The following is a 27,673-nucleotide window of genomic DNA, read 5'->3' on the forward strand; positions in this document are numbered from 1 at the left end:
TATATGGCCCATTGCCAAGTAACCACATGATTCTTTTTTAAAATATATATATTTTATTTTATACATTCTATTAATCCAACATATCAACAAATAAAAAGTATCTTAAACTTAAAAGTTAAAAAACAAAACAATTAACATTGCTGATATTATTCTATAATTGATAATTAATCTTCAATTAACTCCCCCCTCACCCTCTTCCTTCTAAAAATAAATTGTATAAACTTTTGCTAACGGTACTAATCCCAATATTATTTTAATTAACCAATTATTATCTTATCAAACATTATTATATCATTACCTAGTATAAAAACAATAAAAAGTATAAGTAAGGGATTAGATCAAAGAGTAACCTTTAAACGTCCCCATTAAAAATTGATTTTCACAATAAATTCTCCAAGCCTCCCATTCCCCCATAAACTGTGCATTATCATTCTGATTTATCAAAGCTGTACGTTTCGCCATCTCAGTCAGTTCCAGCATCTTTTGTATCCAGTCTTTTTTATCTGGTGTTTCCGCTGTCTTCCATTTAGCTGCATATATCAACCTTGCAGCCGTGATGGCATATATCAAAAAAGTTCGTTGAGTAAAAATGGTATCCGGTATCATATTTAATAGCATCATTTCAGGTGTTTTAGGAATATTTTGTTGTAAAATCAATCTTATTTCATTATATATCATGTCCCAAAATTTCTTAGCTTTTTCACAAGTCCACCACATATGATGAAAAGATCCTATTTCTTTGTTGCATTTCCAACAATTTGGTGACATTGAAGTAAATGATTGTGCAAGTTTTTTCGGTGTTAAATACCATTTGTACATCATTTTGTATATATTCTCTCTTAATGATTGCGAAAGAATAACTTTCAGATCTCTCGTCCAAAGCCTTTCCCATTTTTGTAGCAATATGTCATGACCCAGCATTTGTCCCCAACTAATCATGGTAGGTTTTATCCTCTCTTGTTCACAATAAAGTTCTAACAATAATTTATAAATCTTGGATATAAGGTGATCATTTGTATCCAATAAAAGTTTCTGTAAAGTTGATTTAGTCTTAGAAAATCCTGTTTTCATATCCTGTAAAAAAAACCAAGTTTATTTGACAATACTGAAACCAAGATAATGAATCTTTAACTTCTTCATATCCTTTTAGTGAATATTTTGTACCTTCCCATTTCAAAAGATCCTGATATGTTACAAACTGGACTGGTCTTAATGGGCGTAATGTTAACATTTCTTGTGATGAGATCCATAGCGGAGTTTTTGTTTCTAATAAATGTTTATATCTAATCCATATCCTGTAGAGAGATGATTTAGCCATGTGTTGTTGAAATGATGCATGAGTTTTAATTTTATTATACCACAAATATCCATGCCAACCACTTCTATTATCAAAACCCTCCAAATCCAGTAATCATGTATTTTTCAAATCCATCCAGTCCTTCAACCATACTAAAGCAGCCGCCTCAGCATATAACTTAAAATTGGGAAGTGCAAGTCCACCCCTCTTTTTGAGTCCACCAAATATTTGTAAGCAATCCTTGGTTTTTTCCCTTGCCAGATGAAATTCAATAGGTCTTTCTTCCAGGTATTAAAATACTTTGCTTGGGATATTATAGGAAGATTCTGAAACAAAAATAATAATCTCGGTAATATATTTATTTGTATTGTTGAAATGCGGCCAAGCAATGACAGTTTCTTATTTGTCCAAATCATCATATCTATCTTTATGGCTTCCCATAACTTGGTATAGTTATTAATAATCATGTCCGCATTTTTTGTAGAGATCCAAATTCCCAAGTACTTCACTTTAGTCACTTTCTGCCAGCCTGTCATAGTTATAAAATGTTGTTGTTCTATTCCAGAATTTTTTTTAAAAATCGTTTGTGTTTTCTCTTGGTTAGTTTTAAATCCTGAAACAATGCTATAAGAGTCCAATATCTCCTTCAATTTGATTGCTGATTGATTAGGGTCATCTAAAATCAATAGTAGATCATCAGCAAATGCTCTCAATTTAAATTCCTGTTTATTTATTTTTAGTCCATGTACATCCCGATTCACAAATTTTACAACAGAGAGATTCCAAAACCAAAATAAAAAGTAAAGGGAGAGTGGGCATCCTTGTCTCATCCCCTTTTGTATATTACATTCTCCTGACATTGATTCATTTACCAATATTTTCGCCTGCTGTTTAGTATATATAGCATCTATGCCTCTTCTAAATTTTTCTCCAAAGTTCATTACTTCCAAAGTCTTTTTCATGTAATCCCAAGAGACCATATCAAAAACTTTCTCTGCATCTAGGAAGACAAAAGCCGCTATGTTGAATATTATGTTCATACTACTCCAATGCGTCTAAGAGAGTCCTGACGTTATCTTTAATTTGTCTTCCCGGAACAAAACCTGCTTGGTCTTCATGAATCAGATCTTTAATTAACTTTTTGATTCTAGCTGATAAAACAGAGGCGTAAATTTTATAATCTACATTCAACAATGAATTGGTTACTTTTCAGGGTCTCTTCCAGGCTTATGGATCAATGAAATAAAGGCATGTGACCATGTTTCAGGGGACAGTCCCGTATCCAATATTGTGTTACAAAGCATCAAAAATGAGTTCAACAAACACAATTTAAAAGTACGATAGAACAAAGCAGTTATTCCATCTGGACCAGGAGTTTTTTTTTCATTTTTTGCTTATTAAAAGCTTCTTCTAACTCCTCTAAAGAAATTGGTTCATCTATAGATTTTTGTTGGGCTAATGATAATTTTTTAATACTTATAGAGTGTAAATTATTTTCCATCTTTCTACTCGATATTTCATCTTTTTGATATAATTTAGTATAAAAAGACACAAATTCCTTCTGTATATCTATTGTAGTATAAATAGGTCATTTTACTGTTTGTAGTTTGGCTATGATCCTTTTTTGAAATGAGTCCCTCAATTGAGTTGCCCAAAATTTACCAGGTCTGTTTGCCTGTTCAAAATATCTTTGTCTTGCAGATTTTCAAATTTTTATTCATTTCTTCAGAAACCACCATATTTAGCTGATGTTTAAGAGCATTTATTTTCCCCAAAATAATGCTTCTTTGGTCCTCTTGTAATTCCATAATCAAATCTTGTTCCAGTTCCAGCTTTGAAGGCATCCCATACTATATTTAAGGTGGTTTCTCCATTCATATTGATTTCAAAAAAATCTTTAATCAAGGTAGATAGTTCCTCTGATATTTTCTCATCTTTCAGAAGTTTGTCGTTCAATCTCCATCTGAATGCTTGTCTGTTATTCCACTCAAAAGAAACCAGATTATGGTCAGAAAAAGTTCTTGGTATAATATGTACTTTACGCAGTTGTGTAAAGATAGATTTACTTGCCCATATCATGTCTATCCTAGAGTGTGAATCATGCCTTGCTGAATAAAAAGTAAATTCTTTAGCCGTCGTGTTCATAATTCTCCACATGTCTTGTAATTCCAATTCGTCCATCATTTGAAAAAAGGTCTGAGGAAGAATTCCTTCTTTGTCACCTTTAGCTTGGGTTTTCTTATCCAAAACTGGGGAAATTATTCCGTTGAAGGCTCCCATCAATAAAATCTGTTATTGAGCATAGTTAAGCAAAATCTCATGCAATTGTTCATAAAACTTAGCCTTCCCTTCATTTGGTGCATAAATTACAACAACCAATGTTTTTTGACCCATTATTTTTGTTCTAATTATCACTATTCGACCTTCTTCATCTTTATATACAAGTTCGGGGTTCAAGTTGGGCTGTGCATACATGACTCCTTTAGTTTTAGTTTTAGATGATAGCTTGACCCAACATTTTTCTTTCCAAATATTTTCTATCTTTTTTTGAGATGTGAGTTTCTTGTAAAGAAATTAATGTATATTTTTGTTTTTGCAAAAATTTAAAAATCCTTTCTCTTTTTATCTTCTCATTCAGACCATTGACATTCCATGAAATTACTTTAGCCATGATGATTCTTCAATTTTTTAAGAAAATAGTCTTATAATCTGGTTCCTCCAGCTGCTCCCTTCGATGAGAAATCCTCTTCTTCCTCTTTCTCTTCTTCCTGCTCTTCAGAAGGGACATCCATTAATTCTCTTTTATATCTTCTCAGAAATGTTCCCACATCTGGTAGTGAGGTGATGGTAGTTCTAACCCCTTTGTACATAAAAGTTAGTCCTTGTGGTAATATCCAACGATATTTTATTCCATTCTTCCTTAACGTTGCAGTAAAGTCTTTGAAGATATTTCTTTTTGACATTAGATGTCTAGGGATATCTTTAAGTATTACCAAGCTCGTATCTCCTATCGACATTGGATTGTCATTGTAAAGTTTCATAATAGCATCTTTCATTCTAATGTCATAGAAGGTGATCATAACATCTCTTGGTGATCATAACATCTCTTGAAATCTCAAGATTTCTTCAATCTTGCCGGTAAAGGGATCCTATAAATTCTATTTATTGCATGGTCCAAATCTCGTTCATCTATTTGGGTTAGATCTGCCAATATCTTTATAATAGCATCTCTTGTATCACCCAGATCCTCAGGCAGGTTACGCAGACGCAGATTGGTCTCTCTAGCTTTCATATCCATCATGGCCATCTGGTCCTTAACAGTGTCTTCCTGGGTAAGTATTGCATCAATTTGGCTCTCGTGGCCCTCCACCTTCTTCTTGGTTTCCTTTTGATCTTTCATCACCTTTTTTACTGATCCATCCAAAGTCTTCATATCCGTTTTGATTGTATTAACTTGAATTTTCACATCTTTTAACTCTGATGTGACTTCATTCATTTTTTGAGTGATTGACTGGGTAAAGGTATTCAGCATAGTAGTCATTTGATCCATCTGTTTTGACATCTGCTCTTGTTGTTTTGACAGCTGTTCATGTTGTTTTGCAGTTGTCTCATTTTGTTTGGCAAACATATCTTGAATTTTCTTTTCCATATTTACTTCTTGCGAAGTTTGGATAATGCAGGAGATACTGTATGTAGTGATACTGTATGTAGTGATCCAGACCTTTGGCGGGATGAAGACATTTACAGCCGATGCTTTATTTTTAGCAGTTTTGGCAGGTCTAAAAAAAAAAACCTTTTCCAGAGTGTGGGTAGTTTAGAAGCTTATGCAGTGCACAATCACTAAAATATATAAGCACAGGTCCTCAAAACCAGCTTAAAAATAAAGTTATAAATGTTTAAGTACCATTGAGTTTTCCGGACGCTCTAGGTCGGCAGGTATACAGGAAATAGGAAGTTGACCGGAAATTATGGAGCTGCGGACCTTCCGTCGTCCCCTTTCTGTAGTTTTTGGTATTGGAGCCTTTTAGTTAATGCACCAAGGGAACGCACTTCCGGTCCTACAGTACCACCGTCCTTCCCATCTCCCTGTTCTCAGTAGTTGGTTATCTTACAGTGCAGTAACGTTTTTTCCTAGAGGTCTTCCGGTACTTCAATGTAGATCTCCTTCTGTAAACATGGCTGGCGGACCTTCCCGGACCGGAAAAAGTATCGTGAACAAGGGGTAGGAGGGATTAATTTCTCCTTTCCCCTCAAACGTCACTCCATCTGATTGGTAGTTGCCCCATCTCTCAAACGTTCATTTGTTTAGTCTACCCACAGATCTACTTGATAGAGTCCTTGCCTTTTTATCTGATATCTTTTTTAAATAAAGAAGTTATTATACGATGAGGGGGGAGAGCGCGGATTTTCTGGTTAATCCTGCCAATCAGTTCAGCCTTCTATTCCCGGTAAGATCAAAAGAATTCTTGTTACTCTCTTAGATTTCGGAGGGTGAGGTATTGTTTCATTAAAATAGTTCATAAGTTGGTGATAGGTAATGGAGGTCCAAGCCTAATGCCAAAGATACGCTTGCGGCGATGCAATCTCCTCTCAATGCCAGCAGGACCGCATCCACACCTCCGGGGGACTTAAAAAAGCTCCCTCGGAGAGTATGGGAGTCACACCACTTTCTTCGGGCTGCAGAGGTATTCCTGCGTCCCGGTCCACTGTTTAGAACCGGGTTGGTGTGCTAAAAGCACTCCAATTCAAAGCATTTCTTGGATTCCCTTGGGAGCTCTCCCAAGGAACGTGCGCTAGGACCAACGCAATTACCAGAAGTCAAGTAACCACATGATTCAATCCAGATAATAAGAAGTTCTTATCCGACCTCCGAGGGTTCAAGGATGTATTCTGCTGGAGGGTTCTTTTCCTTGAACTTTCCCCCAGTGGCGAAGAGGGACCTGGCAACCCTAGGACTGACAGAGGAGGCTACTGGTTCTCTTTCCCTGCCAACCCACCGCAATTTGTGCCAAGGCATCTGTCTGATGAAGTGTAGACAACTGTTTTCTTTTTGTTTGTTTTAAAGACCCTCTTTTGGTACTCTTTACTATCCATTTTACTACACTGATAGTCGTTCTTCAGTGTTTCAGGCCAAGCTCTGTTTAACAGGATGCCTCTTAAAATTAACATATAGATTAAAATGTTATCTTGCATTCACACAAAATAAGTTAACATATTGAGGTAGTTAAGAAACCCTCATCTGGCAGTGTCTGTTTTTGTTTTGCAGCTATCTAGCACACTTATGCAGAAGAAGAAATGCTTCTTCTTCTTCTGGCTATCCCTTTACACAGACTTTTTCTCATGTGTCCAGCCATTTTTAACCTGCCCTATTACATGCAACTAGGGTTGCTAAAATTCCTGGAGATTTTGGGATGGAGTCTGGAGAGGCCAGGATTTGTGAAGGGGTATAATGCAATAAACTTCATCCTCCAAAGCAGCCATTTTCTCTAGGCAAATTGATCTCTCTAGTCTGGAAATCAGTTATAATTCCTGGAAATCTCCAGACCCCATACCACAAAAAAATGGTAGAAATACCCAGCCAAAAAAGATAGGGTAAACCAAAGAGGTTGAGAACACTAAAAAACAAAGACACAAAAAAGAACATAATATAATGCACTATTCTATAAATCCTTTTATGTTTTTGTATTCTGGAGATCAGTTGAAATACCAGGAGATCTCCAGCCACCACCTGGAGGTTGGCAACACTATTCATTGCAACTTCGGGAAAGGAAATGGCATGAGAGGGAAAGGGTAATTCCTCTCTTCCTCAGAGCTGTGTCACCCCATCAAATTATGGCCCCTTCCTCCATGGCTGCTTTAGAAAATGTTTGGGAGATTTTGTCATGGATTTTCTACAAAGTGCATAGTTTGGTGTGAGCACAACAGGGAAGGGTACCTCCATCATTATCAGGGTTGCCAGCTCTGGGTTGGGAAATACCTGGATATTTTGGAGGGTGGGGTTTGGGGAGGGGAGGGACTTCAATGCCATAGAGTCCAATTGCCAAAGTAGCCATTTTCTCCAGGTGAACTGACATCTATCGACTGGAGATCAGTTGTAATAGCAGGAGATCTCCAGCCACCACCTGGAGGTTGGCAACCCTATCCATCATACCACCCTTTGCTGCCTTCAGAACTATTGTCTCATCTGCAGCCTCTCAGCTTATGAGAAAGGCAACCTCATGGTGTGGAGTGGGGTCTCCAGCGCAGTGCCCATGGGCACCTTGGTGCCTGCTAACACCTTTTTGGGACCCGCCAAGTGTTTTTGCAAAGTGTGCAGGGCCAGGTAGGGCTACTGCCCATTGGAGATTTATTGGAGATTTATTGGTTTTTAAAAACATTGCTTCGGCAGCAGCTGCCACCACAGCACAAGGATCCTCGTGGTATGACTGAAGGTAAGCCACGGCTTACCTTCAGTCATACCACGAGGATCCTTGTGCTGTGGTGGCAGCTGCTGCCAAAGCAATGTTTTGGGGCTGGCTCTGCCTCGTGCAGCAGCCATTTTGGGCTGTGCTGACCATGCTGAGTCCCACCGGGGACCCCAGGCTCAAAAAGCTCTGTTGAGAAGGGGCCAGGGTATTGGCTCTTAGTTGCATCTTGGTAGGGTGGCTAAGCACAGCTCCTAAAGAGCCCTTATCCTGACTGGGCATCTTGGCTGGGCATCTTGCCAGCGTCAGGATCCCCCCACCCCGCTCGCCCTCCTCCAGGATTGAGGGAGTCCAGACAGAGACTATGGTTTACCACAATTCATTTTATATGCTGTCTTCTTGATAAACAGTAGCTAGTCATCTCCTTCCCAGTCTTAATCGCTATTTTTGGCTTTTGGAAGATGCTAGCTTTTAACTTTACCTTATATGGTGGATTTTGAACTGAAGAGGTGCGGTGCCAAAAGAGACCTGAGTGCATCGTCTGCGCCACACCTCAGTTAGCTTAACCAGGGCCCCTAAAATGGAAAGGGAGGGGGGACTCGCATGTTTAAAGAGAAGTGGGGAAAGGCTGTAAATCCACTCCCAGCAAGTCCTAGACAGCCACCGAGGGTCACCTGGCAGTAAGGGGTGTGTGTTGTAATTTCTTCCTGCAGTTTGTTTCAGGTACTCAAACCCACCGCCTGGGTGAAAAATACTTTTGTGTTTTTAAAAACTCTTACCCCAGCTATCTCCCTTTCACTTCGGCACAAGCAGATTACTTTCCCTGTGTGGCTCTAATAAAGCTGTGTGTTTGCATGAAAATGTCAGCACTCTTAAGAAATATGATCTGTGGGTCAGTTTTGTAATCCCTGGAAGCCTGACTCGCATTTGAGACATATGTGCAAACATTTTCGCCCAGTTCCAAAGCCAATTAAGTACTTGGGTTTTAGCCAATTTAGCCCCTGCATTTTCAATTTGATTAAATTACCATCACGGGCTTCCTAGCATTACCATGAATTATGCAGCTTTTCAACCGTCTTGTCAATTATTCCTTTTTGTAAAAACATAAGAGAATCGTGGCACGTTAAAGATGAACAGATTTATTATGATGTAAATTTTCCACTTCCTCAGATGCATGAAGTGTGTCCCCAGTTGGCAGATGTATACACACATATGCTCAGAGTGGTGGCTCTCCAACAGTGGAATCCAAATTCAGTTGCGGCTCTCACGGAGGGGTTGTGAGGCCAGGAGAGGGTAGGGGGAACAGGGTGACCTGGGAGAGGAGAGTGAGAGTGACTCAATGGCAAATGAGGGTTTGCCTTTGCATAAAGGACAAAATGGCCATAAAAGACAGCCTGTTGCTCAATAACGCTATGTATTTATGAGGACTAAATTGTTAAAAAATTAAAAACATATTCATTATTAACTCATGTGAGTTAGGGTTGCCAGGTGCCCGCTGGTGGCGGGCAAACCCTCAGCAATTTACCCTTCTGCCCGCCAACCACCTGAAGGTCGGCGGGCAAATGTGCACGCGTATGTGCATACTGCACGTGTCACTTCTGGTTTAGAACCAGAAGTTCTGCCTCATGAGGGGCTTTATACCTCTTAGTTTGAGTGGTAAAGGGCCGCTTTGTGATATAACATTTACAGCCAAACAAACATTAACCGTGCAATCCTGAAGGGGGGTCGAAGCACCATAGGAGCCAGTGTAACCCTGTGCTGGTGTCCATGCCATTTTGCACCGTGATAAAGTGGCATGGATGCTGGCACGGGGGCAATTAACTGTGGTGCCTCAGAATGATGCAGCAGTGCAGGCTTTGGCCGCCGGTGCTTCTGCACAGGCAGCAAGAACCTGGAGGTGGGTGCCCACACCATCACTGGGGTGTCCCCGGGGTGTTCCCAGGGGTGGAGCTCACACTAATCGGCTTCCAAACCCCTTTCGGCCTGGGAACACCCCTCTATGCTGCAGCATTGCCATGTCAGAAAAATAGCTGGCGTAACCCCGTGGAACTCCGTGGAGGAGTCTCACGGGTTTCTATTTTTAAATACTTTTTTGGGTGTATTTTCTGGCCAGGAAGCCTCTGAGAACGCGGTGCAGCTGCATCAACTACCTGGTCGTCCACAGTCTGGATCCACACGCCCCCCCCCCCCCGGCCAAATTTAATCTGGTCCCTGAGGGGTGAAGCAAACTATGGTAAAACACTCACCTCGTTTCACTCACACAGAGGACAATATTTGTTTCAAGTTCTAAGAGAAATACTCCATATTGTACTACTACTTCTGTCTCTTGTACGCAGTGCTCCGGCTGTGCATGGCATCATGTCCCCAGCATTTGTGAAGTTCTTAGTACCAGATGGTGTCATTGAGATCTCCCCTTCCCCGAACTCTGCCCTTCCCAGGCTCCACCCCCATATGTCCAGGAATTTCCCAACCTAGAGCTGGCATCCCTATGTGAAGACAGTTCTTTTCCCAGTCTGTACGTACAACCTCTGAGCAACCTTTCTGAGCACAAGGAAATGCAGCCACAGTTTCAGTCCAGAAAAAGAAGGGTCAATGTGTGGATTACACATCTCTGCACCTGTAACCGTGCTCTTCTAGAGTCACAGCTGGCTCCAATAAGTCTTGACACTGCTGTTTCTTATTCGCAGGAGATGGGGAATTATCGTGGGACAACTCTGACGGTGACATCTTCCGACAGCCAGCAAACAGAGAAGCTGTAAGTGAAGGTCAATTCCTAACTGTGCACACACCGATGCCCCAAATATCAGTTGCTTTTGAGCAACGCTAGGGTAATGTGACCCTGCCCTAAAGGTAGGTTGCCAACTTCCAAGTGGGACCTGAAGATCTCCTGGTATTACAGTTAAAGCTGTTGGGGAAAAAAATTCGGTAAAATTCGGATTCGGCAAAATTTGGCCCGTTTTTATTCAGGAAATGCCGAAGTCCGAACTCCCCTGCTTCGGGTTCGTGCAATTCGGCATGAGATCCGGAGTTCGGGGGAAAATTTGGCCGAATAAAGCCATTAAAAACACAATTGTGCCTTTCCACGGCTCCGGGGGGGGCATTTTTGGGGGTAGAGGTCCCAAACTTTCAGCGTAGCTTGAGGAGACCCTTCTTGCAAGAACCCCCAAGTTTTGTGAAGATTGGGTCGGGGGGGCTGATATGGGCCCCGAAAGGGGTCCCCCCTCCTTAATGTGCATCTCTGACAATGGGGGTTTGCAATTAGCAGAGCTTGCCGCCCACTCCCGAAGCTCCCAGCACCGACAAACAGCTGAGCTTGGGGGAGCAAGGGCGGGGCAGGTGCGAAGAAGTTTGCAAACCATGCAAAGCAACACGTTTGCAACCATGCAAACCATGTAAAGCAACACGTTTGCAACCATGCAAAGCAACACATGATGCCTGGGAATTTGCAAACCATGGAAAGAACAGAGGCATGCTAGCTATGCATAAGGAGCAGGAGGGGTGGAATTTCCCCTTTTGCATCGGACTCGGGACCAGGAAAATGCATTCTTTAAGTCACAATTTGAAAACCAGTTTTGAGCAAGCATCAAAATAGACCTACCTAACTGATCTTATTAATGAGGGAAAACCTGAGGACACACAACTGAAGCCCCCCCCCCGTCAAACCAGGGAGAGAGAGACTCGAGGGGGCACACACACCCCAGGCAGAACGGGCGAAAGCCCCTTTTGGCTTCCCCACCCACCCACAGAAATTGCTCCCTCTCTCCCCCCCCCCACACACACAAACTCTGCTTCCTCACACACACACACACACACAGGAGAAAAATTAGAGAAAAGCCCCAAAATGGGTCTTACTATGGATGTCTTCTGTTCCATCTTCTTTGCACCTACCCCACCCTTGCTCCCCGCAGCTCAGCTGTTTGTCAGGGCTGGGAGCTTTGGGCCTGGGAGGCAAGCTCTGCTAATTGCAAACCCCCATTGTCAGAGATGCACATTAAGGGTGGGGGGACCCCTTCCCAACCCCATATTTCGCCCCCCCAATACAATCTTTACAAAACTTGGGGGTTCTCGCAAGAAGGGTCCTCTGAAGCAATGCTGAAGGTTTGGGGGCTCTACCCCAAAAAATGCGCCCCCTGCAGCCACAGAATGGTGCGAATGTGTGCTGTAAATGGAATAAAAATGCATATTAAGGGGGAACCCCTTCCTGGGCCCATATTTCAGGGGGCCCTGATCCAATCTTTACAAAACTTTGGGGTTCTTGCAAGAAGGGTCCTCTGAAGCTATGATGAAAGTTTGGGGGCTCTACCCCCAAAAATGCGCCCCCTGCAGCCACGGAATGGCTCAAATGTGCACACGCACCCCCCCCAAGGGGGATCTCTCTCTCACACAAACAGATACTCTCTCTTTCTCTCCCCGGGCCACGCAGCAGCTGGGCTCATGCACTCAATCGCAACTGATTGGCCAGAAGAAGACCCAGCTTGGCCACCGATTGGCCGCGGGAGAATGCTGCTTACTAACTGACGGTTATGCTGCTGTGCCAAACCCCGAATTTTCTGAATTTATTCACCGAACATCTCGAACTCGCTGAATTCAGCTCCCCTTTTTCCCGCCTTTTTTGAGTTCGGTTCCATCCTAACTAAAAACAGCCGAATCAGGGGAAATTCATCTGTTTTCGGTTCTGGACGAACCGAATTGACAGCCCTAATTACAGTTGATCTCCAGATGATAGAGATCAATTCCCCTGGAGAAAATGGCTGCTTTGTACCCTGATAAGGTCTCTCCCCACCCAAATCCTGCTGTCCCCAGCCTTCATCCCCAAAATCTCCTAAAGGATAAGTAACGTGACATGAGAAAACCAAGAGAGGCAAAGGACACAGGAGTGGGGATATGCTCTGGAAGAATCGGCATTCATTCCAGTTGGAGACCTTTCTGCTTACCTTCGGTAGGGAGGCAGACAAGGTGTGATGCTGAAAGAATAGGTGGGTTTTGAGGAAGGGCTCCATATCACATTTTTCTCCCACCCTCCAAGAGCCACAGGGTGGCATACAGTATTCTGCCCTCCCTCTCTCTATTCTCACAACAACCCCACATGAGTTTGCTTAGGTTGAGAGAGTGCGACTGGCCCGAGGTCACCCAAGGGGTACAGATTTGAACCCAGGTCCTCAGATGGTTGCCTACTCCATCTTGAGAAATTATTGGAGATTTTGGGAGTAGCAGTGGAATTTGGGGGGGCAGATGGGAGCTCAGCAGGGATGCGATGCCATAGCATTTGCCCTCCAAAGCTGCTCTTTCCTCCAGGGGAACTGATCTCTCTCCAGTGAGAGAGGCAGATTTACACAGGACCTCTGTGAAGTAGTTCCAGGCACAAGGAGCAATGTGAGTAGGGTTGCCAGCCTCCAAGTGGAGCCTGGAGATCTCCCAGTATTACAACTGATTTCCAGATGTCAGAGATTAGTTCCCCTGGAGAAAATGGCAGCTTCGGCGGGTGGACTGTATGGCGAAGAAGAAGAGGAAGAAGAAGAGGAAGAGGAAGAAGAAGAAAAGTTGGGTTTTATATGCTGATTTTCTCTATCTTTTAAGGAGAATCAAACCGGCTTACAATCTCCTTTCCTTTCTCTCCCCACAAAGGACACTTTGTCAGGTAGGTGAGGCTGAGAGAGCTCTAAGAGAACTGTGACTAGCCTAAGGTCACCCAGTTGGCTTCATGTGGAGGAGTGGGGAATCAAACCCGGTTCTCCAGATTAGAGTCCACCGCTCCTAACCACTACACCACGCTGGCTCTCTATGGATGCCCCTCCCCTCCCCAAACCCTGTCCTCCCCAGGCCCTACCCCTAAAATCTCCAGGAAATTCCCAAGCCAAAGTTGGCAACCCTAAGCATTAGAAAGGGTAGAGTTACTTGGAGAGAGCAAGAGACCTTTGGACAATGGAGGGTGGTTGAGCAGGGCAAACAGGGATATTTTAACTCTAGGCCAGCCTGCCTCAGCAAGAGAATATCCAACTAAGGTTTGTTTAGAGGTAAAGAATACTGTAGCCATTGAAACTTCGGTCTTTTATGCATGGGCTGGATCTTCCTGCTTGGACCTGGGTTTATCGCACATTAAAGTAACCCGGGTTGGGTGAAACTGTATGCATTGGCTTGAATGATCAGGGACGAAACTGTGTGCTAATCGAACCATGAATACAGAAAACCAGTCTCCCAGTCCCACCCCTTTAAATGCTACTCCGTAATTGTCTTACCATGAGAGAAGATTTCCTTCCCCCCAAACCCAACTGCCGCATAAAAAAGCATTTTAAAAACAAAAAAACAAAAAACGGAGCAATCTGAAAGAAGGGGGGGGATCCAAACCTCATTTTTAAAAAGCCTTTCTTTTGCTCAGAAAGAGCTCCGAGGTAGCAGGAAACACTTGAATCCCTGCCTCTTTACACACTGCCTTGTGATTGGCTGTGAGAGAAGCCAATCTTCTGTGTTTCCCCATAATGCAGTATGCACACTCTGTGACTCCAGAATGAGCCAGGATCAACCATTTAATTCAGGCCAGAAGAGGAATGGGAAAAGCCGGGTTCATTTTTTGTTGAAACAGCATTGAGCTTCCAAGGAATAAGATAGCATGCATACTGAAAAATTTGATCTTGGCTGAAACAGGGAATAAAGGAGGTTAAAGCAACCATGCATAAATGACCTTCCTCAGGTAGCTGGGGAACAGACATGCCAAAAAGGAAATCAAAATGCATTTATATTCTGCAAGAGACTGGTTTCAGAGGCGAGACTCAAATTACACTGACTTGCAACAGAAATTCAGTTAATGAGGCCCAGGGTGGATGCAGAGATGGTAGTCTGGAATGCAGAAAGGGAAGAATTTGGGTCCTAGTGGGTGGAAACTCCTGCCCCTTGGTAGGTGAGGGATGAGAATCAGCGAGTTCTATGATTTGGGGTTTTGTCACAGACATCTGAGCAGGTCCCAGGTTCAAGTGTCACTCTGCTATGGAAGCTTGCTGGGTGACCATGGGCCAGTCACATACTCTCAGCCTAACCTACCTCACAGAATAGTTGTGAAGATAAAATAGAGGAGAGAACATTGCAAGTGAAGTCACAATGAAGAAGGGGAGGGAAGTGGGATATAAATGAAATAAACAACCGCCCTGTATATGCTGGGTTCATTTACTATGCATTAATATTCCTGCACTGATTTCAAAGCCAAGAGGATATTGAAAGGGGAGGTGGTTAAAAACATGCTGGCCAAATGTATGTGAGATGAAAACAAACTTGGAAAAAATTTATTAGTCTGTATGGGGGCCACTGGACTCCTGTTCTACTGTTAGAAAAATGAAGCAGCCCTACAATATGCTATCAGCAGTAGCTGCCATGTGTGAAGTGCAGGCTGTGTGTGTTGTGTGTTGTCCTAGTATACATACATGTACATTAAACATATGTAAGAGCCGTGGCAGATCTGCTATGAAACCAATGAAGCTTAAGCTTTCTGGCCCCTAATCCCGGAGGGGCCCTGAAGCAACTTTTTTTTTACTGAGTGAATTTTTCAACAAAATCTATGGAGTTTTTTTTAAGTGTTTGTTATTAATTTTAGTGATAGAATCATAATCCAATGGGTTGAAGTACTTAAATAATGACCTTAGAATATGCTCTAATACCCATTTCCTATGGCCTCAAAATGTCCCTGTAATTGGTCAAATTTCAGAATTTTCTTGGAGGCTTGTAGTGCCCGAATCCTCAGCTGTATGGGCTCACTGAGCTTGCCAGGATTTATTCATAGCCTACATTTTGGCAGCTGGATCCTCGAATCCTTCATTGGTGCACAGCTTAATAGTTCTATAGCTCAGCCCTTAGGCTAGAGCCAATCAGAACCATAAAAAGACATCTGAATTCTCCAGGCTGCACCCGTCTCGCTTGTGCATTTTAACACCAAAAATCAGATTTTCACCTCTTTATCCTAATGAACCCCCTCTGATGACCTTCTATCTCTCTATTAGAGAATGAACCAATACATCTGCCATAGAACAACCCCATGCAAGAAGATAACAGTGGATACCCAGACCTCGTTGCTGGTGGGAAGGGGCTCACTGTATGGCCCATTTTCAAGGACTCCACCTCCACCACTCTGTTCTCTGCCATTTGGGCCTCAAGGTCCTTGCAAGGGCAGCAAGGCCCTTTGGACCCTGTTGGATGTTGCCCTACGGTTGCTGGTTGCAAAGGGGCCCCCATAACAGTTCAAGCTTCAGGGTCCCAAAAATGTAGGTCCACCACTGTGTAAGAGGCAGCCATCCCTTATACGGAGACTTACTTTCAGTGAAGTCTGGGCTAGAGTGGAATCCAGAAGAATGCCAACCCTAGCTAAACATTTGGACAAGGCAGCTCCTAAAAACAGGGAAGCATTGGCCCTTGAAATTACCTAGAAACATTAAGCTTGCCAAGCCCCTACAGGGGTGGGGAATCCCCTGTCCCCATGCGCTAGCCCAGGGGTCGGCAAACTCATTAGTCAAAAGAGCCAAATATCAACAGTACAACGATTGAGATTTCTTTTGAGAGCCAAATTTCTTAAACTTGAACTATATAGGTAGGTACACTGTTTATTAACTTAATAAACTTTAATTAAAGTTTTAAGTCTTAATTAAACTATAGGTACACTGAATAAAACTTGATATCATACTTAATAGTGATCGTATTTATTGATAAAAATTAAATTGTAAGTCCCTGCCATTTCCCCCTCCACGTCCGGAGTCCTCGTCTGGAGGCCTGGTCTACCGCCATAAAAGCCTATTGGTAGACCTGGCCTCCAGCTGAGTCCCATTGGGAGACCAGGTCTACCCATTGGCTTTCTTGGCAGTAGACCTGGCCTCCGGAGGCCCATAGAAGCCAATTGGTAGACCTGGCCTCTGAAGGGGGACTTTTCCCCCCTCCTCGGAGTCCAGGTCTACCGCCAAGAAAGCCAGTGGGTAGACATGGCCTCCCAATGGGACTCAGCCGGAGGCCAGGTCTACCAAAGGAAGCCCGCCCCACCCAACAGCTGATAGGCGGGGGGGCCAGGAACCGCCGAGCCACCCGCCCAGCAATCGCACTGCTAGAGGGGAGGGGAGGCTTTAGCCTCCCAACCATTGAGGGCAAGGAAAAGGGGGACCCGGCCATTCTCCACGGCGGGGGGGGGGGAGACAGCTCTCCCACTCTCTCTCTCTCTCTCAGGTGCGCCGGCTCTGCAGCCCGGCTGCCGGCGCGAGCAGGCGCAAGAGCAGGGGCTCCGAACCAAGTTCGGAGAGCCGCACTCAACAGGCCAAAGAGCCGCATGTGGCTCTGGAGCCGCAGTTTTGAGACCCCTGCGCTAGCCCATGAAAGCTTCTGCCACAGAAAACAAGTTCATTTTTAAGGTACCCCAAGGCTCTATGTTGGTTTTGCTGCAAGACAGTAAAGTTGGGGGATTTGTGTCTGACCCTACCAGGCCATGAGAGAGGCTCCAGAGAAAAGTCACAGCATATCCCCCCAGAAGTCCTTCCTTCCTTGAGAGACACTCCGATTCCGGTTCTCTCTTTCTTCTTCCGACAGAGGCACTCCCCTCACCGCTCCCATTATGACCTGCCGCCCAGCAGCGCCCGGCAGGCCTTCCACGTTCCACGATTCAGCAGTGGCAGAAGCAACCGAGGAGCCCTTCCAGACCTGCAGCAGGCCTCCGGGACCATCGTACAGATTGTCCTCCACAATAAACATAAGCACGGACGAGGTAAAGAGGCACCTTTGATACCTTTCTGAACAGGCCTCGGCCTGCTGCCAGGTATGAGGAAGGAGTTCCAACAACTTTCATGCACCTCAATACTTCCCACATTCCTGCTTATGGCACAATAAAGCTGATGTTACAGACACTGTCCAATAGCTACCCAAGTCTTATTGCGAGGTTTCAAAAAAAGAACTCCAATAACATTCATGCAGGATAGGGTTGTCAACTCCAGGTTTGAAAATACCTGCAGATTTTGGAGGTGGAGCCTGAGGAGGGCGGGGTTTGGGGAGGGGAAGGACTTCAATGCCATGGAGTCCAATTGCCAAAGCGGCCATTTTCTCCAAGTGAACTGATCTCTTATCGGCTGGAGATCAGTTGTAATAGCGGGAGAGCGCCAGCTAGTACCTGGAGGTTGGCAACCCTATGTCCAAAGCTGGTAGGATGACTAGGGTTGCCCACCTGGCCTTGGGAAATTCCTGGAGATTGGGGGCAGAGCCTTAGGAGGACAGAGTTTGGGGAGGGGAGGGACCAAAGTGGAGCTACAATGTCATACCGTCTGCCCTCCAAAACTACCATTTCTACCCAGAGGTCTGATTTTGGTATTCTGGGGATCAGCTAGGGTTGCCAGCTTTGGGTTGGGAATTACCTGGAGATTTTGGGGGTGGAGCCTGAGAAGGGCGGGGTTTGGAGAGAGGAGGGACTTCAACACCATAGAGTCCAATTGCCAAAGCGGCCATTTTCTGCAGAGGAACTCATCTCTGTCACCTGGAGATCATTTGTAATAGCGGGAGATCTGCAGCCACCACCTGGAGGTTGGCAACCCTAGGATCAGTCGGAGATTTCCAGGTTCCAGCTGGAGGTTGACAGACCTTGAAAGGGTTGCCAGTTCTGGGTTGGGAAAAGTACTAGAGATTTAGGAGTGGAGCCTGGGGAGAACATGGTTTGGGGAGAGACCTCAGCAGGGAATAATGTCATACACTCTGCCCTCTAAAGCAGCCATTTTCTCCAAGGGAACTGATCTCTGTCTTCAGATCAGTTGTAATTCCAAGAGATCTCTAGGCCCCTCCTGGAGTTTGGAATTCAAAATATGGCACTTGATAAAAATATCCAAGTCAGGACAATCACAATGCAGGACTTGCAGTTAGAGTAATGGATTGAAATATTAGAAACAAAGCCACTTCTAACGCAACAAATATAACATTAGGACAAAATTCCAAAACAAATACAAATTGTAAGCATATGCCGGCAGCGCTCAGCTAAATTCAGTTCGTAGTCTGTAGAGTGCATAACAGTCACATCATATAGCACCGGGAACCAAGAGTAGAGTAGCAATGGAAATCCGGTAAAGTTCCATTTCGTATAGACTTTCTCAAGCCTTTTGATTGTTCCGTGCAAAATTCATTCAAGGTTTGAAGGAGTGTGCCTTTCCTATTTCTTAGGACGACAAAAGTAAGACGCCTCAAGGCGTTTGGCAACCCAAATTTTGATGAGACCCAAAGTGCTCTAAAAAGAATCTAACATAGAACTGCAGGTCTGCACCAAATAAACAGTCTACATACAGAAACTCAAAAAGTGCCCCCCAAAAACGTTTGAAGGGAGGGAAGGCAGCGCGGTATGGCCTGATCTTGTTCGGCTTCAGAAGCTAAGCAGGGTCGGTACTTGGAAAGGAGACCACCAAGGAAGGCTCTGCAGAGAAAGGCAATGGCCAACCACCTCTGCTTCTCCCTTGCCTTGAAAGCCCCTTGCTGGGATCTCCATAAGTCGGCTGCGACTTGTCGGCGCTTTACTCACACACAAATGTTTAAAAGCCTTTGATTTATAGCCAACTACACTTTCAAGGTATTAACTAACTGAAGGCATGCTGGCTTTATTATCCACCTGAACAATCATGAAATAACATTCGGCTCAAGCTGGTGGTGTTTCATGTTAGATCCCGCCCACTGCCGTGTCTCCAGCCCCCAGTTCACACACGAAGATCTCATCAAAGCAATTTCTAACTGATTTGCTTTGGAGCATAAAAAAGCCTGCAAATGAATAGCACATTTCCCATGCGCAGGACCACAACAGGAGCAATTCCAGAGGTCTGTGCGCTTCTTAGCAGACAAAGTGAGAGTTGGGGGCGGTTTTCAGACAGAAGAAAGAATTGCTTACCGGACCGTTTTCTTTTGTTCTATGCGATTAGTGTGGGTGTTATTAATTAACTACCGAGCTAACTTCAAACTGGTCATGGGCAGGAACGCTGTAGGACTCCAGCTTCCAATGACTTTATCGCAGGCCCGAAAACATGGAAATGACCAAATGGGAATTCCTTCTCCAGACCTGCATTCCCAGACTTTCTAGCCGACGATTATTCTGTCTGTGATTTCCCCCCAACTTTTCCAAAAGTACAAAGAACCCTGTAGGTTGGATTTTTTCCTAAACAGTAGCAGTAGCAAAGAGAGCCAGCGTGGTGAAGTGGTTAAGGTGTCAGACTTGGATTTGGGGAACCCAGGTTCGAATCCCTACTCTGCCATGGGAACTTGCTGAGTGACCTTGGGCCAGTCACACACTCTCAGCCTGGCACGTATTTGGATGGGAGACCTTCAAGGAATACCAGGGGCATGACACAGAGGCAGGCAATGGCAAACCACCTCTGAACGTCCTTGCCTTGAAAACTCTCTGGGGTCGCCATAAGTCAGCTGTGACTCAATGGCAAAAACACACACAGGAGTAACAATGTTATTGTGATGGGGTTGGATTCAGCAGATCTGTTTCTCAAAAGGAATTCATTTCCCCCATGGCACAGTTATCTTTCCCTGTTGCAAGGGCACTTGAGGTATAAGAAATCTCCTTGGTGTTGAAAAGTGCTGTCCAGTTGCAGCCACTCATGGAGATTTGAGGGTGGAGCCTGGGGAACACAGGGGCCTCAGTGGGGTACAATGTCATAGATTCCACCCGCCAAGGCACCCATTTTCTCCAGGGGAACTGAGCTCTGTAGTCTGGAGAGCAGCTGTCATTTCAGGGAGTTCCCCAGGTCCCACCTGGAAGTTGGCAAGTTACACAAAACTGAATTATTCAAGAGGGTGTTTATACTAAGGTAATAGTGCTTTAATATTCAGGAAGAATAAAGGGAAGGACTGTGGACTGTATTATTATGTATAATTCATACTATATGCTGCTGTACGTATTATGCTATTATGTACTTCTGCATCATTTAATATGCCATATTAATACTTTCAACTTTGTTCCAGCTTTTTATCCTAATCCTATTACATTGCTTATTGGATGCCCCATCCTTTTGAATGCATTGACTCACACTGTCTAATCCACCTAAAGTCTCAGCAAGAAAGGCAAACTATAAAGAACATAAATAAATAAAAATATAGAGACTGCATATGCACAAATGTACATACATAGGGTTCTTCCTGCATGATCAAGAACCCTGGAAAAAGCAGGGTTCTTGATCACACAGCGAGTGCTATACGTGCACTTGATTGGAAGGAGTTAATGGAATGGATGTCCTGACCAGGATGGCCCAGCCTAGCCCTATCTCATCAGATCTCAGAAGCTAAGCAGGGTCAAACCCTGATTAGTACTTGGATGGGAGACCTCCAAGGAAGTCCAGGGTTGCTACTCAAAGGCAGACAATGGTTAACCACCTCTGCTCGATGCTTGCCTTGAAAACCCCACGAGGGATTGCCATAAGTCAACTGTGACTTGAATGCACTTTCTGCCACCACTGGAATGGCTCTCTCCTTCCACCTACTGCAAGTCTCCCAGGCTGCCTGAATTGCTACTTCTGTGGGTCAAGGAACCCTCAGGGACAATGGGAGCAAGACTGCCAGCTCTTGATGCAAGGATTTGAAGGGCTGTCTCTTAGGGGAGGGCAGGGAGCTATTCCTGTTGGCAGCAGAGCATAGAACTCGCAATAATGGGCTTAAATTGCAGGCGGAAAGGTACTGGTTGGATATTAGGGGAAAAATTTTTACAGTAAGAGTTGTTCGACAATGGAACCAGCTTCCTAAGGAAGTGGTAAGCTCCCCCTCATTGGCAGTCTTTAAGCAGAGGTGGGACAAGCACTGTATGGCCCCTCCAACTCTGTGATTAACCCAAGGGGTGGGACCCTCAAGAACAGTTTGCCAAGGGGTTCAGGAGGCTGAAGGAAGACGCAAGATCCATTCACTTCATGAACTTGTTCTGTGTATGGTGCGTGGGATCCAACTTTTTTTACTTCTTTGATATGCTTTTTTTCCATTTTCAGTTATAACCTTGCTTATTTTTATTCCCTCCCACCCCATTTTTTTTTCTTACAGTGTGTGTCTCCAATGGAAAAACCTACTCACATGGTGAATCCTGGCATCCTAACCTCCGGTCCTATGGGATCGTGGAATGCGTCTTGTGCACGTGCAACATAACGAAGCAAGAGTGTAAAAAAATCAATTGCCCAGATCAATATCCCTGCAAACAGCCAAAGAAGATTGAAGGGAAGTGCTGTAAAGTTTGCACAGGCAAGCATGGTGTCTAGCTTGTGGTCTCATAAGGTTGCCAGCTCTGGGTTGGAAATTTCCTGGAGATTTTTGAGAGAGGGGTCTTTTAGCAACCAAGGGCCAGCAGACACAAAATAGCCACCCCATAGCAGGCACTTTAAATACCTCTCTATGCAGCTTGGCAGTCATCCCTAATGTTGTTCCCCTGGGGGGGTTGTGGCACCCGCTGGCATGTTTTCTGGTGCCCACTTGCTTCTTCCCCAAAGCAAAGAGCCTCCTTGTTGGAGTAGGAAGTTTGTCAGAAAATCCCAGGAGGCATTGCCCAATTGGAAATAGCCCAATTGGGCCCAACTGGAAATAGCTGCTGTCATCATAGGGAAGCACTTGACCTGGAACCCCCTTAGGTTTTCTTATTGGCTTCCTCATGGCAACCATTTTGTGTGGCACCCATTACAAGAAGGAGAAGAAGACTTGGTTTTTATATGCTGATTTTCTCTACCTTTTTTAAAGGAGAATCAAACTGTCTTATAGTCTCCTTCCCTTCCTCTTTCTACAACAGACACCTTGTGAAGTAGGTGAGGCTTAGAGAGCTCAAAGAGAACTGTGACAAGCCCAAGGTTACTCAGCTGGCTTCATGTGTAGGAGTGGGGAATCAAACCCGGTTCTCCAGATTAGAGTTTACCACTCTTAACCACTACACCACTCTGGCTCTGGGGACCCCTGCCAGGTGGTTTCCTTAATCACACAAGGAGGCAGTCATCTAACTAGGTGCCCAAATCCAGTGGAGGCAGAGACTGGGGAGCGGGGTATAATGACATAAGAGTCCACCCTCCAAAGCAGCCATTTTCTCCAGCAGGGGAACTGATCCCTGTAGTCTGGAGATCAGTTGTCATTCCAGGACATCTCCAGGCCCCACCTGGAGGTTGGCAACCCTATTCCTGGAAGAATTGCCATCTGAAGCAAAGACCTACTGGATCATTCTGTCCATCCATTGTTATCCTGCCCTTCCTCCAAGGAGCTCAAAGGCAAACAGCGTTCTCTCTTCCTCAGTTTATCCTCACAACAATCCTGCAAGGTAGGCTAGACTGAAAAAGAAAGTGTCTGTCCCAGCCTCATCCAGTGAGCTTCATAGCTAGGGGAGGGATTTGAATCCAGGTCTCCCAGGTCCTAATCTGACACACTAACCCAAAACACCTCCTCCACTGGCTGATTTCATGAGTCATAAAACTATTACTGGAACGAGGTCCGGCTGCTTCATTTGTAGTAAATGAGATGCAGATTTCTTGAGAGATAGATTAAAGGGGTTTCCCCCTGCTGTGATTACTGATTGATTTGAAGAGGATATAAATTTTTGATGCCACAAGAATAGCAGGGGTTATTTTTTTTCTTGTTGGTGAGATTTTGATGCCCTTTTTTGGCCCAGGTTTAATTATGGATGTCCTTCTAAATGCCAAATCAACTTTAAAATCACCCTTCCAGAGCTGTTCATAAGTACACAAAAATTGTGATGAAAAGGTCGGGCTTATCTATGCAGTGAAAGGTAGCAACTGCAATGCAGTGTGCATTTTAAGTCACTCCAACATGGTTCCCATCAGAATCCCTTAATAGACAGACGATATATTCATTTCAGCAAAGAGAGGTTCCAAATCTGAGAGTCCTTGTTCTGGATGCATTGCCTTCTTCTCTTACAGAAGAAACTGAAAATCAGAACAAAGATTATTTTTGCGGTGAAGAGACCCTTCCTGTCTACGAAGCCCTTTACGCAGAGGAGGGAGAAACCATCCGAAAGATAGCAGTGAAGACGGAGAAACCACCGCAGGTAGAAATCCACACGTGGGCCATTAAGAAAGGTGAGCGACGCTTCAGCTCCTCCCATTATCCATTTTGATTATTTCTGAACAGAGTTGCTCCTGAAGCTCAAACATACCCTGTAGATGTGCAGCGGCCACAACATCTGGAGGCGATCAGTGCTCAGATAGAGGGGCAGGATTGCCCCCACTGGCACTGTCCCCAGCATCTCTGTGACTGGGTCTGACTGGATCTCCTGAACAGAATCCACCCTATCAGGCTGGATCAATGTGCAATACCACTCCCCTCAGAAGGTCCCAGTTGGAATCCCCAGCATCTCCAACTGAAAAGACCAGGTATTAGCATTAGTAGTAGTAGTAGTAGTAGTAGAAGAAGAAGAGTTGGTTTTTATATGCCAACTTTCTCTACCACAAGGCATAATCAAACTGCCTTACAATCACCTTACCTTCCCCTTCCACTGTGAGGTAGGTGGGGCTGAGAGAGCTCTTAAGAGAACTGTGACTAGCCCAAGGTCACCCAGCTGGCTTCATGTGTAGGAGTGGGGAAACCAACCCAGTGCACCAGATTAGCATCCGCCGCTCATGTGGAGGAGTGGGGAATCGAACCCGGTTCTCCAGATCAGAATCCACCGCTCCAAACCACTGCTCTTAACCACTACACCACGCTGGCTCTTTCTTCACACTGGTGAAGTGAAAGACCACCACCTGAGACCCTGGAGAGATGCTGCCAGTCAGAATACACAATGCTACCCTTGATGGATTGCCAGTCTGATTCATTAGAAGGTGGCTTCATGCATTCATTCGGAGGATGTTTCACTGATGCAAAGAAACATTCCTGAGCATTGGTAAGATCCCACACTAAAGAGTCCTGATACAGCCACATGAGCAACCACTTTCAGAGGGTAGCAGTGTTGGTCTGCAGTAGAACAGCTCGATTCCAGTTCAGTAGCATCTTAGAGACCAACAAGATTTTTGAGGTATAAGCTTTTGAGAGTCGGAGCATCTGATGAAGGGAGCTTTGACTCTCGAAAGTTTATACCCCGAAAATCTTATTGGTCTCTAAGGTACTGCTGGACTCAAATCTAGCTGTTTGTGTGGAATCAGATGGCCCTTCTGCAGTGTTTTGTCAAGGTGCACATGTATATCAGTGACACAAAGATGCTTATGAACTGGAGAAATTGAGAAAGATCAATGCACCCATGTGCATTGGAAACAAAATTGTAAACAAAAACAACAGAGAACTCTGTAGTTTTTTTCTGCTTCTGAAACAAGACCAGGTACTTCTGAACTCCTAAACTCATGGAGAGATTTAGAAGAAGAGAATTTCAGAAACATCCAGAGCAATGCTCTTCTATTTGTTTTGCTGCAGGGGTCCTAAGTCGTTTCGTTACAGAGAAAGTATCCAAGACTGAGTTTGATGAACTTCCTAACTTCAAGCAGATCACAAGAACCACTCTGAGTAAGTCAAGCTTTTTACTTCGATTTTTCTTAGAAACTTTCACATACACACAGACATATCTACAGGGCAGTCATTTCCTGAAAGTAAACCCCACTGAGTAGCTTTCAGTAGAATTCTGAGTAGACCTGCTTAAGATTGCACTGTTAAATCTATCAGTTGCAGTAGAAGAAAAACAATTGTTTTTTATACTCCGCTTTTCTCTACCTTTAAGGAGTTTCAAAGTGGCTTACAATCACCTTCCTTTCCCCTCCCCACAACAGACACCTTGTGAGGTAGGTGAGGCTGAGAGAGTTCAGAGAGAACTGTGACTGGCCCAAGGTCACCCAGCTGGCTTCATGTGGAGGAATGGGTGGGGAAAGAAACCCGGTTCACCAGATTAGAGTCCACCGCTCGTCTGGGGAATCAAACCTGGTTCTCCAGATTACAGTCTCCCACTCTTAACCATTACACCACACTGGCTCCCACACCACGCTTTTATCCCTGAGAGTTATTAGCCATGCTGGTCTAAAAGAAAAAACCCAAAACCCAGATTACAGTTCACAAAGTACCTTTTATTAGGACCAACCAAATGGCACATAACAGTGTGCAAGCTTTCAAGTTCTTCAGAACTCTTCTTCGGGCTGGATGATACCAAAAAAGTAAAGGAAAAGGAAGATGTTAGGACATGGCACAAAGTCCTGTTGTGGTCTGTTTCTGTGTTGTGCTCAGATGTTAGACAAATTTGTCAAAATCCATCACCTTAAGCAAACAACCTTGGGGCCTAACTGTGTGTCACACTCTTTCCAGTCCCACCCTCTCTCCTGTCAAACAGTCATGCTCTGGGAGTTTCATGTTCAAACTTAATTCTCAGACATGTTGGGGACCAATTCAGTTCAGACCCAAGCTGAGGGGTAGAGGGGGCTTAAACTTCTCCACTGCACCCTTCTCCTGGCCTGAAACAGCCCCAGGAGCCATGATTTGCCCCACTGGGAAAATTTACTCATAGCACATCGATACATGTTAAGTTTTCTCAAGCTCCCAGCTTTTCAGAGTCCTCTCCCCATGGGTCACAGTCTCAATCCAAACTGGCCCCCACTTTTCAGAGGATTCAGTTTTAGAAGTCCCTGGTTGCACCACACACAAAACTCCCATCGCACCTCTGGTTTGTCTGGGGATGGAGCAGGCCCAGGAAGGATGTGAGGCGGGGGTCCCCAACCTTTCAACCCGTGGGCACATTTGGGATTTTGAGAGGAGGTGGTGAGCACCACCCCACAAACAGCTTCCCCAGGAGGTGGAGCCAAACCTAGAGCACCGAGAAAACGAAAAAACTTTACTTTGCCTCTGAGCCGAGGCACACATACCCGACCGTTTCATCCCCGCCGGAACAGGGAGTCCCCTGGAGCCAAACCCAAAATGTCTTCCACAGGAGGTGGAACCAAATGGAATACCTCTCCCCTCACACTTCCTGGGGAGGAGGAAAGCCTGAAAGAGGGATGGAGCCACTCACTGACCAAGGAAAGCCTTGGTGTAAAATATTGTCGAAGGCTTTCACGGTCAGAGTTCATTGGTTCTTGTAGTTTATCCGGGCTGTGTAACCGTGGTCTTGGTATTTTCTTTCCTGACGTTTCGCCAGCAGCTGTGGCAGGCATCTTCATAGGAGTAACACTGAAGGACAGTGTTACTCCTCTGAAGATGCCCGCCACAGCTGCTGGCAAAACGTCAGGAAAGAAAATTCCAAGACCACTGTCACACAGCCCGGATAACCTACAAGAATCAAAGCCTTGGTGCTTCCCAGTTCTCCTGATAATCCAATGGGAAATCCTTTCATTTGAGTGAGGGCAGCCTGTAAGGAGCCCTGCCTCACAATGGCTCTGCCCACTTGCTGAAAGAAGAAGAAGAATTGGTTTTCATATGCCGACTTTCTCTACCACTTGAGGGAGGATCAAGCCGGCTTACAATCTCCCTTCCCCTCCCCACAACAGACACCCTGTGCGGCACCTGGGGCTGAGCAAGCTGTGACTAGCCCAAGAGCTCACCCAGCTGACTTCATGTGGAGGAGTGGGGAAACCAACCTGGTTCACCGGGTTAGCGCCTGCGCCACTCATGTGGAAGAGTGGGGAATCAAACCCGGTTCTCCAGATTAGAGTCCACCGCTCCAAACCACCGCTCTTAACCACTACATCACACTGGCTCTCAAAGCTTAGTGGGCTTCGAAGGAAGTACTAGCAGGTGCCACAGCGCCCACAGGCACCATGTCAGAGAACCCTGGTGTAAAGCATAGATCCCCCCAGACTTACCTTGTCAATTTCATGTTGCAGACTGGCCGTATCAAGTACATCCCACAGCCCCACCCTGAGAACCTATCATAGTCTTCATTTCATGAGTGTGAATGAAGGGTCCGTTGGCATGTTCAACTACACCAGGAGAACAATCCCTTGATTCACTTCAGCCTCTGACTTGTTTACATGTTCAAGGAGTGAGTCAGGCGCTGAAGTGTATTGAGCATCAAGATCACAGGCAAAATTAGGTGCTGTTTGGGGGG

The 27,673-nt window shown here is 44.8% G+C and overlaps 1 protein-coding gene across 1 annotated transcript in view; it reads left to right on the forward strand.

Annotated features, from left to right (window-relative positions):
- The window catches only part of CHRDL1 (chordin like 1), an 87,145-nt gene that overhangs the window by 50,688 nt on the left and 8,784 nt on the right, over positions 1–27,673 (forward strand). The window contains exons 7-11 of the mRNA XM_056858950.1: positions 10,389–10,456; positions 17,251–17,425; positions 21,712–21,906; positions 23,577–23,735; positions 25,063–25,152. Coding sequence (XP_056714928.1) covers positions 10,389–10,456; positions 17,251–17,425; positions 21,712–21,906; positions 23,577–23,735; positions 25,063–25,152 — 687 coding nt within the window. The remainder of the gene's footprint in view (positions 1–10,388; positions 10,457–17,250; positions 17,426–21,711; positions 21,907–23,576; positions 23,736–25,062; positions 25,153–27,673) is intronic.

Source organism: Euleptes europaea, chromosome 13 (assembly GCF_029931775.1).
Source record: "Euleptes europaea isolate rEulEur1 chromosome 13, rEulEur1.hap1, whole genome shotgun sequence".
Taxonomy (NCBI): domain Eukaryota; kingdom Metazoa; phylum Chordata; class Lepidosauria; order Squamata; family Sphaerodactylidae; genus Euleptes; species Euleptes europaea.